At 57.3% G+C, this 12,959-nt stretch overlaps 1 protein-coding gene across 11 annotated transcripts in view; it reads right to left on the bottom strand.

The window, feature by feature from the left end:
• Positions 1-12,959, bottom strand: part of LOC120669525 (probable DNA helicase MCM9) — a 30,648-nt gene that overhangs the window by 4,534 nt on the left and 13,155 nt on the right. For 10 of the 11 annotated variants that reach the window (XM_039949275.1, XM_039949273.1, XM_039949274.1 and 7 more), the window contains 4 exons: positions 2,651-2,716; positions 1,847-1,939; positions 201-317; positions 30-102 (listed from right to left, as the gene is read on the bottom strand). In XM_039949275.1, the coding sequence (XP_039805209.1) occupies positions 30-102; positions 201-317; positions 1,847-1,939; positions 2,651-2,716 (349 nt within the window). Of the gene's footprint in view, positions 1-29; positions 122-200; positions 318-1,846; positions 1,940-2,650; positions 2,717-12,959 lie in introns of all 11 variants that reach the window. The other variant, XM_039949271.1, reaches the window with a different exon arrangement.

Here is a 12,959-nt window from a genome sequence, read left to right as displayed (position 1 = left end):
AAATCAAAAATCTATTGTTGATTGTTAACCTGTCAAATTCATCAATGCAACATAAACCACCATCAGCCAGAACAAGAGCACCAGCCTCAAGCATCCACTCTCCTGACATTAGAGCAGCACCCCCAAAATAAAATCATTATTAGATTCAGATAAAACAAAAAAAACTCAAATACAAAGAATAATGCTGTCAGACATAGTACCTCCATCCTTGACAGCTGTGACAGTTAAACCAGCACTTGTGCTTCCAAGACCAGTTGTAATCACAGAGCGGTTGCTCAATTTAGCAGCAAACTTTAAAAACTGGGATTTACCAGTACCTGAAATTCAATGGAACAAAATATAGATGCAATTTTGCCTTTCCTTCCCTAAAACTTTTTCTATCTCTGTTTTCAGGAATAGTTAGGGTCAAGGTCTGCCTATATAATTGGCAACCAGCTCGCCTCTTGGAATTAAGCAAGAAATCAATCTACTATCTTATTTTCCTTCAATTTATCATCAATCCTGGGTGTGTGGATCAGACGATGGTGGATATGTGGAAGACAAAACTTCCGCTGAAGATTCAGATTTTTCTGTGGATGCTATGGCACGATAGATTGCAAACGGCTGATCAACTGAGAAAAAAGAATTGGGATGGGCCGCCCAAGGAATGCAAACTCTGAAATGAGCCCAAGGATGCGGATCCCTTGTTTTCAGATGCCCCCTAGCTTCTTTTGTGTGGTGCTGGGTGAGAGATAGCTTGGGGTGGAATAATATTCCTTCGAGTCTCAACGACTTCACAACTCAAATGATCGGGCTTCCGGGGAGAAAGGGGATCTCAACATTGATTTACTTGCTAGCTGGATTGTGTTGGGCGTTGTGGCATACCAGAAATGATTGGGTGTTCTCAAATACTTGGATTACTAACCCCTACAAAACAATCGGTTTCCTCCAACTTTGGTGCAAGATGGCGTCGAAGGAGGAGCAAACAAAAAGGGAAGAGATGCTGCGGAATTTGAACCTGGAGTTGTGGAAGATCTGACCCAGGCGATCGTCATATACTGAGCTGCTGTTTCATCTAATCTAACAATCTATATTTAGCTGTAGATTTGCTTTTTGCGCTTGGTGGGTAAAAAGGGAGGGAGCTGGCATTTTTCTATTTTTCTGTTGCTCTGTGAGGGAGGTTTAGTGATCTTAGCTTTTGAAGTTGTGGTGTAATCTGTGCTGCCTCACGGCTTGAGCCCTGATCTGTAAGCTGGCAACCCCAGCAGAACTTTTGCTTTCAATATAAGCAGGACCATGTGTCTTTGGTCTAAATCTATTTTCCCTCTCTACCCACATCTCACTGTTGCAGCAGCAGACCATGGCTCCCTAGCTCTGCTGACAAAGTCCAGAAACCTCTCATGAATACCCTCTCCATCCACCCACATAAAGACCTAAACATGACACCGATAGTGCTTATTTGTTTTAACTATCAGTTATTTTTTTCTCGAACACATTGCAACTGGCAATTACATTTCTTTTCTTCCGATGCCTCTAGCATTGCTACCAGGACCCCTGCGTCCTTTCTTTTTCTGAGTCAGACTATCGACACCCTAGTCAATTTTGAAATGACATAGGGCAACCACAAAATATTATGGATGTAAGGACTGGAGTCCAAACTAGATTCCAACAGCCATGGTCATGTCCATGCAATAGTCTCCAGGCGCCTTCATGGAACATCTATTTTGTTTTTTGCACTAGGCAGAGCTCCTGTCCTCTTCTCTCTAAAGAAGTTCATCTGTGCATTCCCATGGAGAATATTGCTCCATTTTAGGGAGGGAGGGAGGGAGAAACTGCTACTTGTCTATACATGTCATGAATATTGTACCTGGATCACCAACAAGAAGCATATGGGGTTCTCCACGAACCTTTGTTCCAGAAGCATCAACATGTTGCACTCCACCAATTAATGTAAGAGCAACTGGAATCATGAAACATTACGATGTTTTGATAACTTAATTTGACATATAACTAGTTCAAAAATAAATAAGCTAGTAAGTGTTTAGAGAAAAAAGTTCTAGACTCGAAACAAGAATTCCCTACAAGTTTATGCTGAGATTTATAATCTAAATTAATGAAATACTTTAGAGCATGAAATAAATATCAGATGCTACCAAGCATTGAATATGATATGGCTCTCTTATCCTTATTTGGACTCAACTTTAACATAGGAAACAAGTTTTTTGGGGGTTCTAAGCCGTTTGATATAAATTCAACCAGGTAATTACGAATATTGAAAATCGAGCACCATCATGCAATCTGCTGTGATGTTTTAAGCCTTGGCAATTACATGAGGTTGAAAACATGATACACATAAAGCAACTATGATGAACTGAAAAAATGAATTATGGGTTTATGAAGGTTTTAGGTATAAGCTTTGGCTCAGCTTGACTTGATGCTAAATTACTTTTATAAGTCATACAGAACTATATATGAATGAAATAAGTGAATCCTATAGGAAGCCAAAAAAAAAATGTTGGCTAAACGATTGGCTTATAATACTCACTACTGCTTTAAATTTTGTGCATTTTAAGTACTGAGAGCATATATCAAGGTTAGCTGCACAATTGTACAGCTACTTTACTAGTTATAGTTAATAGTTAGTAAAACTATAAAGCTCAGAGTTGCATACCTGCAAGCTTCACTGTGAATAGCCCAAAAATTTGAGGACAGATGCCTTCCAAGATAAAATTTCTTCCTGTATACAACAGAAAAGGAATAAGATATCGGGTGCCATCAATATTGTTAGTGTATATTGAGCCCATGTGTATAGAGGCCCATGTATATATATATACCCACCCTTCTAGGGTTGGAGGAATACATCCATTATTCCCTCCTACATGGTATCATTAGCCTAGGGTTAGGGTTCCCTCCTCCCTCTCCTACCCAGCCGCCGCCGCCGCCGCCGGCGGTAGCCATGGCCGGCCGCCGGCCGCCAGCACCTCCCCCCCTCTCCCCTTCCTCTTTCCCTCCCCTGTCTTCCTCCTCTGCTCCAGCAGCCGCCGCCGCCGCTTGGCCCTGGCACGCCGCCGCCGCCCCGTTCCTGGCCGCTCCCGCGGCCGCGGGTGCAGGGGCCGCGTCGTCGCCTGGCCCAGGCCGGCCCCCGCCCTGGTCACCTTCTCCCACCCGCCGCCGGATCCCGCCCCGCCCCTGCCGGATCCTCCCGCCGCTGCCGCCGCGGGCGCGGGAGGCGGGAGGGGGGAGGGGGGGGGGGACGCTGCTGCCGCCCTGCCGCAGCCGCTGCACCTGCAGCCCGGGCTGCAGCGGCCCATGGCCGACGCAGCAGCTGCCGCCGTTGCTGCAGCCGCCGCCCACGGCGCAGGGGGCGCTGCTGCCGAGGCCGCCGCCGCGCGGGCCGCTGCGCAGGACGCCCACCGCGTCGCCGTCGGCAAGCTGCCCGCCGCCGTCGCCGCCGGCAAGCTGCCCGCCGCCGACGCCGCGCCCGATCCTGGGTGGCCTGGCCTCGGGATGTCGCCCGCGGATGCGCCGATCTCCGCCGCCGCCCTCCGCGGGCAGCAGGCCGACGCCGCTCTCACCGCGGCCCTCCTCGCCGCCAAGTCGGAGGCTTCGGCGGCCCAGGAGCGGGTCCACATGGCTGCCCTCGCCTAGGAGCACGAGCGCGCCGTGGCCGACGCCTCCGCTCTCCGGGTCGCCGAGGCGGAGCACTTCCTCCGCGTCTCCTCCGGCCAGCTGCCCGTCGACCCCGAGCCCGGCGCCTCTTCCTCCCGCCATGCCCCGCCCGCTGGATCTAGAGCCCGGTACGACCCGACCGACCTCATGGTCGCCCAGCTCCAGCTCCAGGCCGCCGGCGTCCAGAACATCAGGGCCCTGGTCACCGTCCTCCTCGACCCGACGTCCTCCTCCTACGGACGCTGGCGGGACCAGGTCCTGCTCGCTCTCCGCCGCTACGCCCTCGACGACCACGTCCTCCTTGACACGCCGATCGAGGCGCAGGACGTGGCGTGGCTGCGCCTTGACAGCATCGCCATGTCCTGGATTTTCGGGACCATCTCCCTAGATCTTCAGGATCTCGTCAGGACCCACGGCGGCACCGCGCGGCAAGCCTGGGTGGCGCTCGAGGGGCAGTTCCTCGGCAACGCCGAGTACCGCGCCCTCCAGCTCGACGCCACCTTCCGCACCTTCGTGCAGGGGGACCTCTCCGTTGGCGAGTACTACCGGCGGATGAAGGGCATGGCCGATGCTCTTCACGACCTCGGGGATCCGGTGTCCGATCGGGTCTTGGTGCTCAATGTCCTGCGGAGCCTGAGCAGCACCTATGACCACCTGAAGAGCTAGATCGCCCGCCAGAGGCCCTTTCCCTTCTTCCTACAGGTCCGGGACGACCTCGCCCTCGAGGAGATCACCAGGGGGTCTCGCGCCCGGATCGCTCTCGTCCACCTCCACCGCGCTCGTCGCTGCTCCACCGGCTTCCTCCGCCACCCCTGCCACCTCTCTCCCTTGGTGCTGCTCCCGCCGGGCAGACCGGAGGTGAGAGGGGCCGTGGACGTCGTCGTCGGGAGGGGGGGGGGACGTGGTGGCGGCGGCGGCACTGGTGGCCCTGCTTCTGGGGGTACCGGTACCGGTGGGGACCGTCGGGGGGCACCGACTCCTCCGGCTCAGGCTCCGACTCCCGCTCCTGCCCCTGGAGGTACGCCCTGGCCATCCTTCAGCAACCCATGGTCAGGGCGCATCTCGATGTGGCCGTTCCAGGGTCCGGGAGGGGGGCCTCATCCTCAGCTCCAGCCGGCGGCCATGTTCACTAGTGCTGTTCCCCTCTCCGCGCCGTACTGGACTCCGCCCGCTCAGCCCAGCCAGCAGCAGACCTGGCCTGGGGGGTGGGACCGGGCCGCTCCAGGGTCCGGGAGGGGGGCCTCGTCCTCAGCTCCAGCCGGCGGCCATGTTCACCAGTGCTGCTCCCCTCTCCGCGCCGTACTGGACCCCGCCCGCTCAGCCCAGCCAGCAGACCTGGCCTGGGGGCTGGGACCGGGCCGCTCTGTTGCAGTCCTTCAGCACCATGGGACTGACGCTGCCGGTCAGCACCGAGTGGATCGCCGACTCGGGTGCCTCGTATCACACCACTCCTGATGCCGGTATCCTTTCTTCTGTCCGAAACCCACACCCCTCTTGTCATTCTTCTATCATGGTTGGTGATGGGTCTTGCCTTCCTGTCACCGCCGTGGGTTCTGCTCGTCTTCCTAATGTTCTTGTTGCTCCTCAAATGGTTCACAACCTTCTTTCCATTCGCCAGTTTACTGCTGCCAACTCCTGTTCTATCGAATTTGACTCTTCTGGTCTTACTGTGAAGGATTCGGCTTCCCGGCGTCCGCTCCTCAGATGTGACAGCCCGGGGCCCCTTTACACTCTTCGGCTTCCTGCTTCCGCTGCTCCGTCTTCGACTTTTTCGTCTACTGCTTTTGCCGTGACGCCTTCTTTCACCACCTGGCACCGCCGGCTTGGTCACCCCGGCCGCGACGTTTTGGCTCAGCTCAGTCGTAGTACCGATGTTCCATGTACTAGGGCTCCTGCTGAGCACCTCTGTCATGCGTGCCAGTTAGGTCGTCATGTTAGACTTCCGTTTTCTTCTTCTTCTTCGCATGTTGCGCATGCTTTTGATCTTATTCACTGTGACCTGTGGACATCTCCTGTACTCAGCATGTCTGGCTATAAATATTATCTGGTCATTGTTGATGATTTTTCTCATTACTCTTGGACTTTCCCTTTGCGCGCCAAGTCTGAGACCTTCCCCACTCTCCTCTATTTCTTTGCCTGGGTGTCCACTCAGTTCGGCCTCACCGCTAAGGCCGTCTAGTGTGACAACGGGCATGAGTTCGATAACTCCACCTCCCGTTCTTTCATCCTCTTTCGGGGTGTTCAGCTGCGTATATCTTGTCCGTATACCTCTCCTCAGAACGGCAAGGCTGAGCGGATGATTCGCACGACGAACGATGTCGTGCGCACCCTTCTGATCCAGGCCTCTCTGCTCCCGCGCTTCTGGGCTGAGAGCCTCCACACCGACACCTACCTGCTCAACCGTCTTCCGTTCACTGCTTCTCCTACTCCCACTCCACACCACGCTCTCTTCGGTACCCCTCCTCGCTACGACCACCTTCGGGTCTTTGGGTGTGCGTGTTACCCTAACACCTCCGCCACCGCTTCTCACAAGCTGGCGCCCCGCTCGACTCGTTGTGTGTTCCTCGGTTACTCCCCTGACCACAAGGGGTACCGATGCTTTGACCTCACCTCTCGCCGCGTCCTGATCTCCCGACACGTCGTCTTTGACGAGTCGGATTTTCCCTACTCCATCTCCTCCACTCCTTCTCCTGACCCCGAGCTGGAGTCTTTGTTTCCGACTGACCCGGTAGTTCAGCCACCGTTACCTTTCTGTCCTTTCCCTGCAGGTTTTCCCGGCGCACCGTCTCCACTTCCGGTGATCCCTGCTGCGCCGAGCGCGGCCCCCGGACCTCCGGTCGTGCCGCGCGCGGATCCGATGTCTCCCGCTGCACCACGCGCGGCCCCCGTGCCTTCCCCTGCACCTGCGCGGTACGCGCAGCCGGTGCAGGTGTACCGGCGTCGGTCGGCGCCGCCTCCTGCTCCGGAGGCTCCTGCGACGCCTACACCGAAGCCGTCGCCGCCGCCGCCTCCTCCTCCGGCTCCCTCTCGAGCCGAGCCGGAGGTGTACCACCCGCCAGTCATCCATCGGGATCCTCGGCATATCCATCCCATGGTGACTCGGCGGATGGCGTCTCAGGCCGTGACTCTCTCCGCCACCGAGGGAGAGCCGCAGGTCTCTCCGGTACCCTCCTCTGTCCGCGACGCCTTGGCGGATCCTCAATGACGTCGCGCGATGGAAGAGGAGTACGCAGCTTTTCTTGCCAACCAGACGTGAGACCTCGTACCGTGTCCGTCTGGTTGCAATGTGGTGACTGGTAAGTGGATCTGGACGCATAAGCGTCGGGCTGATGACACACTGGAGCGATACAAGGCTCGCTGGGTTCTCCGGGGGTTCACTCATCGACCTGGTGTGGACTATGATGAGACCTTCAGTCCAGTCGTGAAGCCCGCTACGGTGTGCACGGTCCTCTCGCTTGTGCTCTCGCGCTCTTAGCCTGTGCACCAGCTGGGCGTGAAGAATGCGTTTTTTCACGGCACTCTGTCAGAGACTGTCTACTGCTCTCAGCCAGCGGGATTTGTGGACTCGAGTCGTCCGGATATGGTCTGCCGGCTCAACAAGTCTCTCTTTTTTCTGAAGCAGGCTCCTCGGGCTTGGTACTCTCGGTTCACCACGTTCTTGATGACATTGGGGTTCACCGAGGCCATGTCTGACACGTCTCTCTTTATCTACCGCCGTGGGGATGAGACTGCCTATCTGCTGCTCTACGTCGATGACATTGTGCTCACAGCCTCCAGTCAGCGGTTGCTTCAGAGTGTCATCTCCTCTCTGCAGCCGGAGTTTGCTATGAAGGATCTTGGTCAGCTCCACCACTTTTTGGGCGTCACTATTGAGCCTCGCCCGTCTGGTCTTCTCCTTCAACAGCGGCAGTACACACTCGATATTCTGGAGCGGGCCGGGATGACTGATTGCAAGCCCTGCTCCACTCCTGTCGACACTCAGACGAAGCTGTCTGCTGATCTGGGTGATCCGGTGGCTGATCCTACTGCCTACCGGAGTCTGGCCGGCGCTTTGCAGTACCTCACCTTCACCAGGCCGGACCTCACCTACGCTGTCCAGCAGGTCTGTCTCCATATGTATGATCCTCGGGAGTCACACCTTGCTGCGCTGAAGTGTCTCCTCCGCTACGTCCGTGGCACAGTGGATCTCGGCCTGGTGCTTCACCGCTCGTCCTCTGCTGAGCTGGTGGTTTACACCGACGCTGACTGGGCTGGCTGCCCGGACACTCGTCGCTCCACTTCCGGCTACGCCGTCTTCCTGGGCGGCAACCTGCTCTCCTGGTCATCCAAGCGGCAGCCGGTTGTCTCCCGCTCTAGTGCTGAGGCGGAGTACCGGGCTGTCGCTAACGGTGTGGCGGAGGCGTCCTGGCTACGACAGCTCTTGGCGTTGCTTCACAACCCGCTCGTCAAGAGCACGCTCGTCTACTGCGACAACGTCAGCGCCGTGTATCTCTCCACCAACCCCATCCAGCATCAGCGGACGAAGCATGTGGAGATTGACCTACACTTCGTGCGCGACAGTCGCTATCGGCGATGTTCGGGTACTCCATGTCCCGACTACCTCCCAGTTTGCTGACATCTTCACCAAGAGACTGCCCTCCTCGACCTTCTCGGAGTTTAGCTCCAGCCTCAACGTAGCCGGTGGCTAGTTGTGGCTGCGGGGGGGGGGGGGGGGAGAGGGGGTATTAGTGTCGGGTACCACGATTAGGGTCACCCTAATCGGGGTACTAAGATCGCTTTAAAACGCAAACACATGTTAAGGCAACTGGGCCCACGAAGGCCCACGGCCTCCTCCCAATCTGAAAGAAAGGAAATGACTCAATGAAGTCCAGCATGCGGCCCATTCGCACCCCTCTCGGGCCCGCTGGACGATCTCCGCCTCGCTCGAGGGCTCCTCTCGAGACCCTCGACTGTAGGGGTGGTATCGAGCCGAGCCTCGATTTTTTTCGAGCTTTCTTCGAAATCAATATATTCGTATTTATTATAGTCTCCCGCATTGTTTGATATGCAACTTCAAATCGAGCATAAAGAGCCGAGCCGAGCCTGCCAAAATTGACTTTTGTTCCAAATCAACTAATCTTTATTCTAAAAAAAGAACGAACATAACCGGAGCAATTTTGAAACGAGCCACCGAGCCAGATTAACGAGCTTTTTTTCCAGCCCTACTCGACTGCGCCCCGCATCTCCGCCTCGCTCGAGGGCAGCGGAACTACCCTCGAGCAAGCAACGCACCTCCGCCTCGCTCGAGGGTAGCGAACCTACCCTCGAGCATGCAACTCACCTCCGCCTCGCTCGAGGCCACCTCTCGGCATAAGAGACAAACGGCCCTGCCACTCACCCGCCCGTCGTACGAAGGCATTAAATGCCAGCCACTCCTCCACGGCTCCCAGGACAGGCGGCGTCGGGCCGCCATTCCCACAGTGGATGTGACCGGAGTCCCATCCGCTGACTTCAGTAACTGCTCCGCCACCCCGAATGCTGTGGCAGCACTGTGGGACCTGCGACGTGGGACGGGACGCGCCCGTCACTGTTCCAATTACTATTCTGCCTACCCCGACCGTCCGGACCAACCTCCTGCTCGGGAAGGGGTCCGGCGACGTCACGTGCCCCTCTAGAGAGGGGCGCTCAGCACGCACGGACAGAGTCCCGGACCTCCCCCCTTGAGGGGGCCAGGGCCTCCACGTGTCTCCCGGACCTCCTAGTGTGCACGCTCACACTCCGACCAGGGGGTCCGGGACTGCCGCATGCCCTGCTACCGCAAGTGCATGCTGGACCCTGGCCCACAGAACGCCACCGAGCCGTATATAGAAGACCATACACCAGCGACGACCACGCCGCCTGCAAGGGTTGGCAGGACGCCGGCGCGATCTCCGCAGGACCAAGGACGATATCCAGGACGACTGCCACGTCTGACGCCATGCCCCACAGTGTACTTTCTACAGTATCCGGCCACTGTACCCCCGCAATTCGGGGGAAAACGACGACTTCCACGCTCCCCTACTCATGCATGCCGCACCTCCTTGTGACTATAAAAGGAGGAGGCGGGCTTCCTTTAGACGGGACGCTCCCAGAGGTGATCCATCACTTGAGCTCCGGCATCCCTATTCGCCACGTTCAACCCCCTCTTCTAGCAGAGACTTGGGAGCCTTCCTCCCTCTCTCGCCTCGCTTGTATCCCCTACTACAAGCCCTCCGGGTGCAACATAATACAGTGCCCTCGCACACCACCTTTGCTGGACGTACGGCCCCGCGGCCGGAACCAGGATAAACCGTGCGTTACTGAGTTGCCTCTTGCATCATCATTTGGGACGAGGAAACACGCAACATTTACTAGTTGGGATCCAGGCCCCCGGGTCGGGACACCGACAGTTGGTGCGCCAGGTAGGGGCGTTGCGTGATATTTTCTCTCTTGTTCTCATTTGATCTTCAGGGATGGCGAGCAGATCCAACCCATACCCCATGGACGTCTCGGATCCGCTCCCAGCAGGACTCGGGATCTGGTTCGGGAGCCTCGAGTTCAGAGCAACCGGTAACGGTTACCTCCTGCAGCTCCTCCCGCCTAGACACAACCCCGTCACTCCGACTCCACCAGCCCAGCGCAACAGGCGCTCGGGCCAGCGTTCGCAACAGGCACGCGCGGAGCAGCGTCGCGCGGCACGCCACAGCTCCCCCACGTGGGTCGAGGCTGGCATGTCGCAACTCAGCATCATGGCCAACGGGGCCACCGTTTCGTCATCACGTGCCTCGGCGTCATCTGTGCCGGCACCGTCACCTGCTGCGGCACTAGTGCCTCCCAGGGGGGGCTCGACCTCGCCGTCGCCCTTCCCCTTCGGGATACGCAACGCTGCCGCCCGCGCCTCGTCAATCATCGCTAACTTCACCAAGTATGAGGATCTGCCGGGTCATCATCTTCTGCCGATCCGCAGCCTCATCGCGTCGTCTCCTGACGAATCCTACCTCGAGACGGCGAGCTCGATCGCCGATGACATCAACTTCTTCATGAATAACTTCACGGCCGAGGAGGCCGAGGACTACTCCGGGGTCTGCAACCCCGACGCTCTCCGCTCGTTCCAGCTGGCGACGGCTTACTGCCTCACCTGCTCTGAAGACTCTGGCGAGGGGGATTACGATCCTGCCCGGAATTGCTTCATGGTCCAGCTCGGGGACGGGCAAGACGACAACGCCCCGAGTGACGACGGGAATGGCGGGGCGGACGCGCAGGCGAACCCACCGGTGGTGCCACCTGTAGCCCCTTCTTCTTCGTCAAGCTCGGCGGCGCGGCAAGCACAGCTCAAGGAGCTTCAGGCCAAGCTTGACGAGCAGCGTCAGTAAACTCAGGAGCTGCGCACCGCATTCGAGCAGCAGCGTACCGCGCATGGTGCACACGCCCAGGCAGCGGGACGCGTCGCTCGGGAGCGGATCCTAGCCGACAACAACGTCGACAAACCTCCGGAACTGAAGACGGCCGACGAGCTAACCAAGATCGCGTCGGGACGGACCACCGTTCCCCCGAACATCTTCGCTCGCGACATCACCGAGCCTTCCGTTGCATTCAAGGATCCAACGGAGCCGGGCCCCTCGACCGCCGGGCCCTCCAACGGGAACCCGCCGGCGGGCGAGGCCGAGCCCATAGACATTGACTTCGGGACTACCTCCGCGGACGAGGCCGAAGCAATGGAAGTCGACGAGGCCTCCACTTCGCAAGATTGGCGCGTCCAGTACCTGGACTGGATGATTCGAGGGGTCCTACCCTCGAACCGCGCTCAGGCGCGGCGCCTGGCCAGGCGGGCCAAGTCCTTCGTTCTAATCGACAGAGAGCTATACAAACGCAGTCCCTCGGGAGTTTTACAGCGATGCATCCCCATCCCCGAGGGCAAGGAGCTGATCCGCGACATTGACGCTGGCGTCTGCGGCCATCACGCCGCGCCGCAAACCCTCGTGGTTAACGCGTTTCAGCAAGGTTTCTACTGGCCCACCGCAGTCGCCGACGCCACCGACGTCGTGCGGACCTGCGAGGGCTGCCAGTTCTACGCTCGAAAAACACATCTCCCGGCCCATGCTCTGCAGACCATCACCATCACATGGCCGTTTGCCGTGTGGGGACTGGATCTCGTCGGTCCGCTGCAGAAGGCGCCCGGGGGCTTCACCCACTTGCTGGTGGCGGTCGACAAATTCTCCAAGTGGATCGAGGCTCGACCCATCGGTAAGATCAAATCCGAGCAAGCAGTTTTATTCTTCACCGACATCATCTTCAGGTTCGGGGTCCCGAATTCGATCATCACCGACAACGGCACCCAGTTCACAGGCAAGAAGTTCCTGGCGTTCTGCGACGATTTCCACATACGTGTGGACTGGTCGGCTGTGGCGCACCCACAGACGAACGGGCAAGTGGAACGTGCCAATGGCATGATCCTCCAAGGGCTGAAGCCGAGAATCTTCAACAAGCTAAACAAATTTGGGCGAAGATGGCTCTCGGAGCTACCCTCGGTCATTTGGAGCCTGAGGACGACCCCAAGCAGAGCCACGGGCTTTACACCGTTCTTCCTCGTCTGTGGCGCCGAGGCCATACTCCCCACTGACCTGTAGTACGGGTCGCCAAGGCTCAAGGCATACCAAGAGCAACAAAACCACCGAGCTCGCGAAGACTCGCTGAATCAAGTGGATGAGGCTCGAAACGTGACACTCCTACACTCCGCGCGCTACCAGCAGTCCCTACGAAGGTATCAAGCATAGAGGGTCCGGCGCCGAGACCTCAACGAAGGGGACTTGGTGCTGAGGCTTCGACAAGACAGCAGGGGCCGCCACAAGCTCTCACCGCCATGGGAGGGCCCGTACATCGTCGCCGAGGTGCTCAAACCCGGCACGTATAAATTGGCGAACGACAAAGGAGAAGTCTTCACCAACGCTTGGAACATATAACAACTACGTCGCTTCTATCCCTAAAACTCTAAGCTATTTGTACATCGTTTCTACTCGCATCTTAGATTTCCCGAAATAATAAAGAAGTACGCTTTACTTGTTTATTTTTGGGAACCTTCCGGACCCTCAAAGGCTCGGATGCGCACGAACACTGAGGTACGCCTGGCTTTACCCTCGGCAAAGCCAAGCCTCCCTCGGGGGCTACTACGGGGGGAACCCCGAACGTCCCAAAAAAATCACCAATGTTTTTCCGAAATATTTCCGTCTCGCCCCTAAGCTTCTCGTATCCTTGGAAAAAACGGACGCGAGGCGTAAGTGACTACGGTACGGGGCCGGCCGAGTCGCGGGGCCGCT

This window comes from Panicum virgatum, chromosome 4N, assembly GCF_016808335.1.
Source record: "Panicum virgatum strain AP13 chromosome 4N, P.virgatum_v5, whole genome shotgun sequence".
Taxonomy (NCBI): domain Eukaryota; kingdom Viridiplantae; phylum Streptophyta; class Magnoliopsida; order Poales; family Poaceae; genus Panicum; species Panicum virgatum.
The sequence above is the reverse complement of the archived record's forward strand: the minus strand, read 5'-3'. Positions and strand labels throughout refer to the sequence as shown.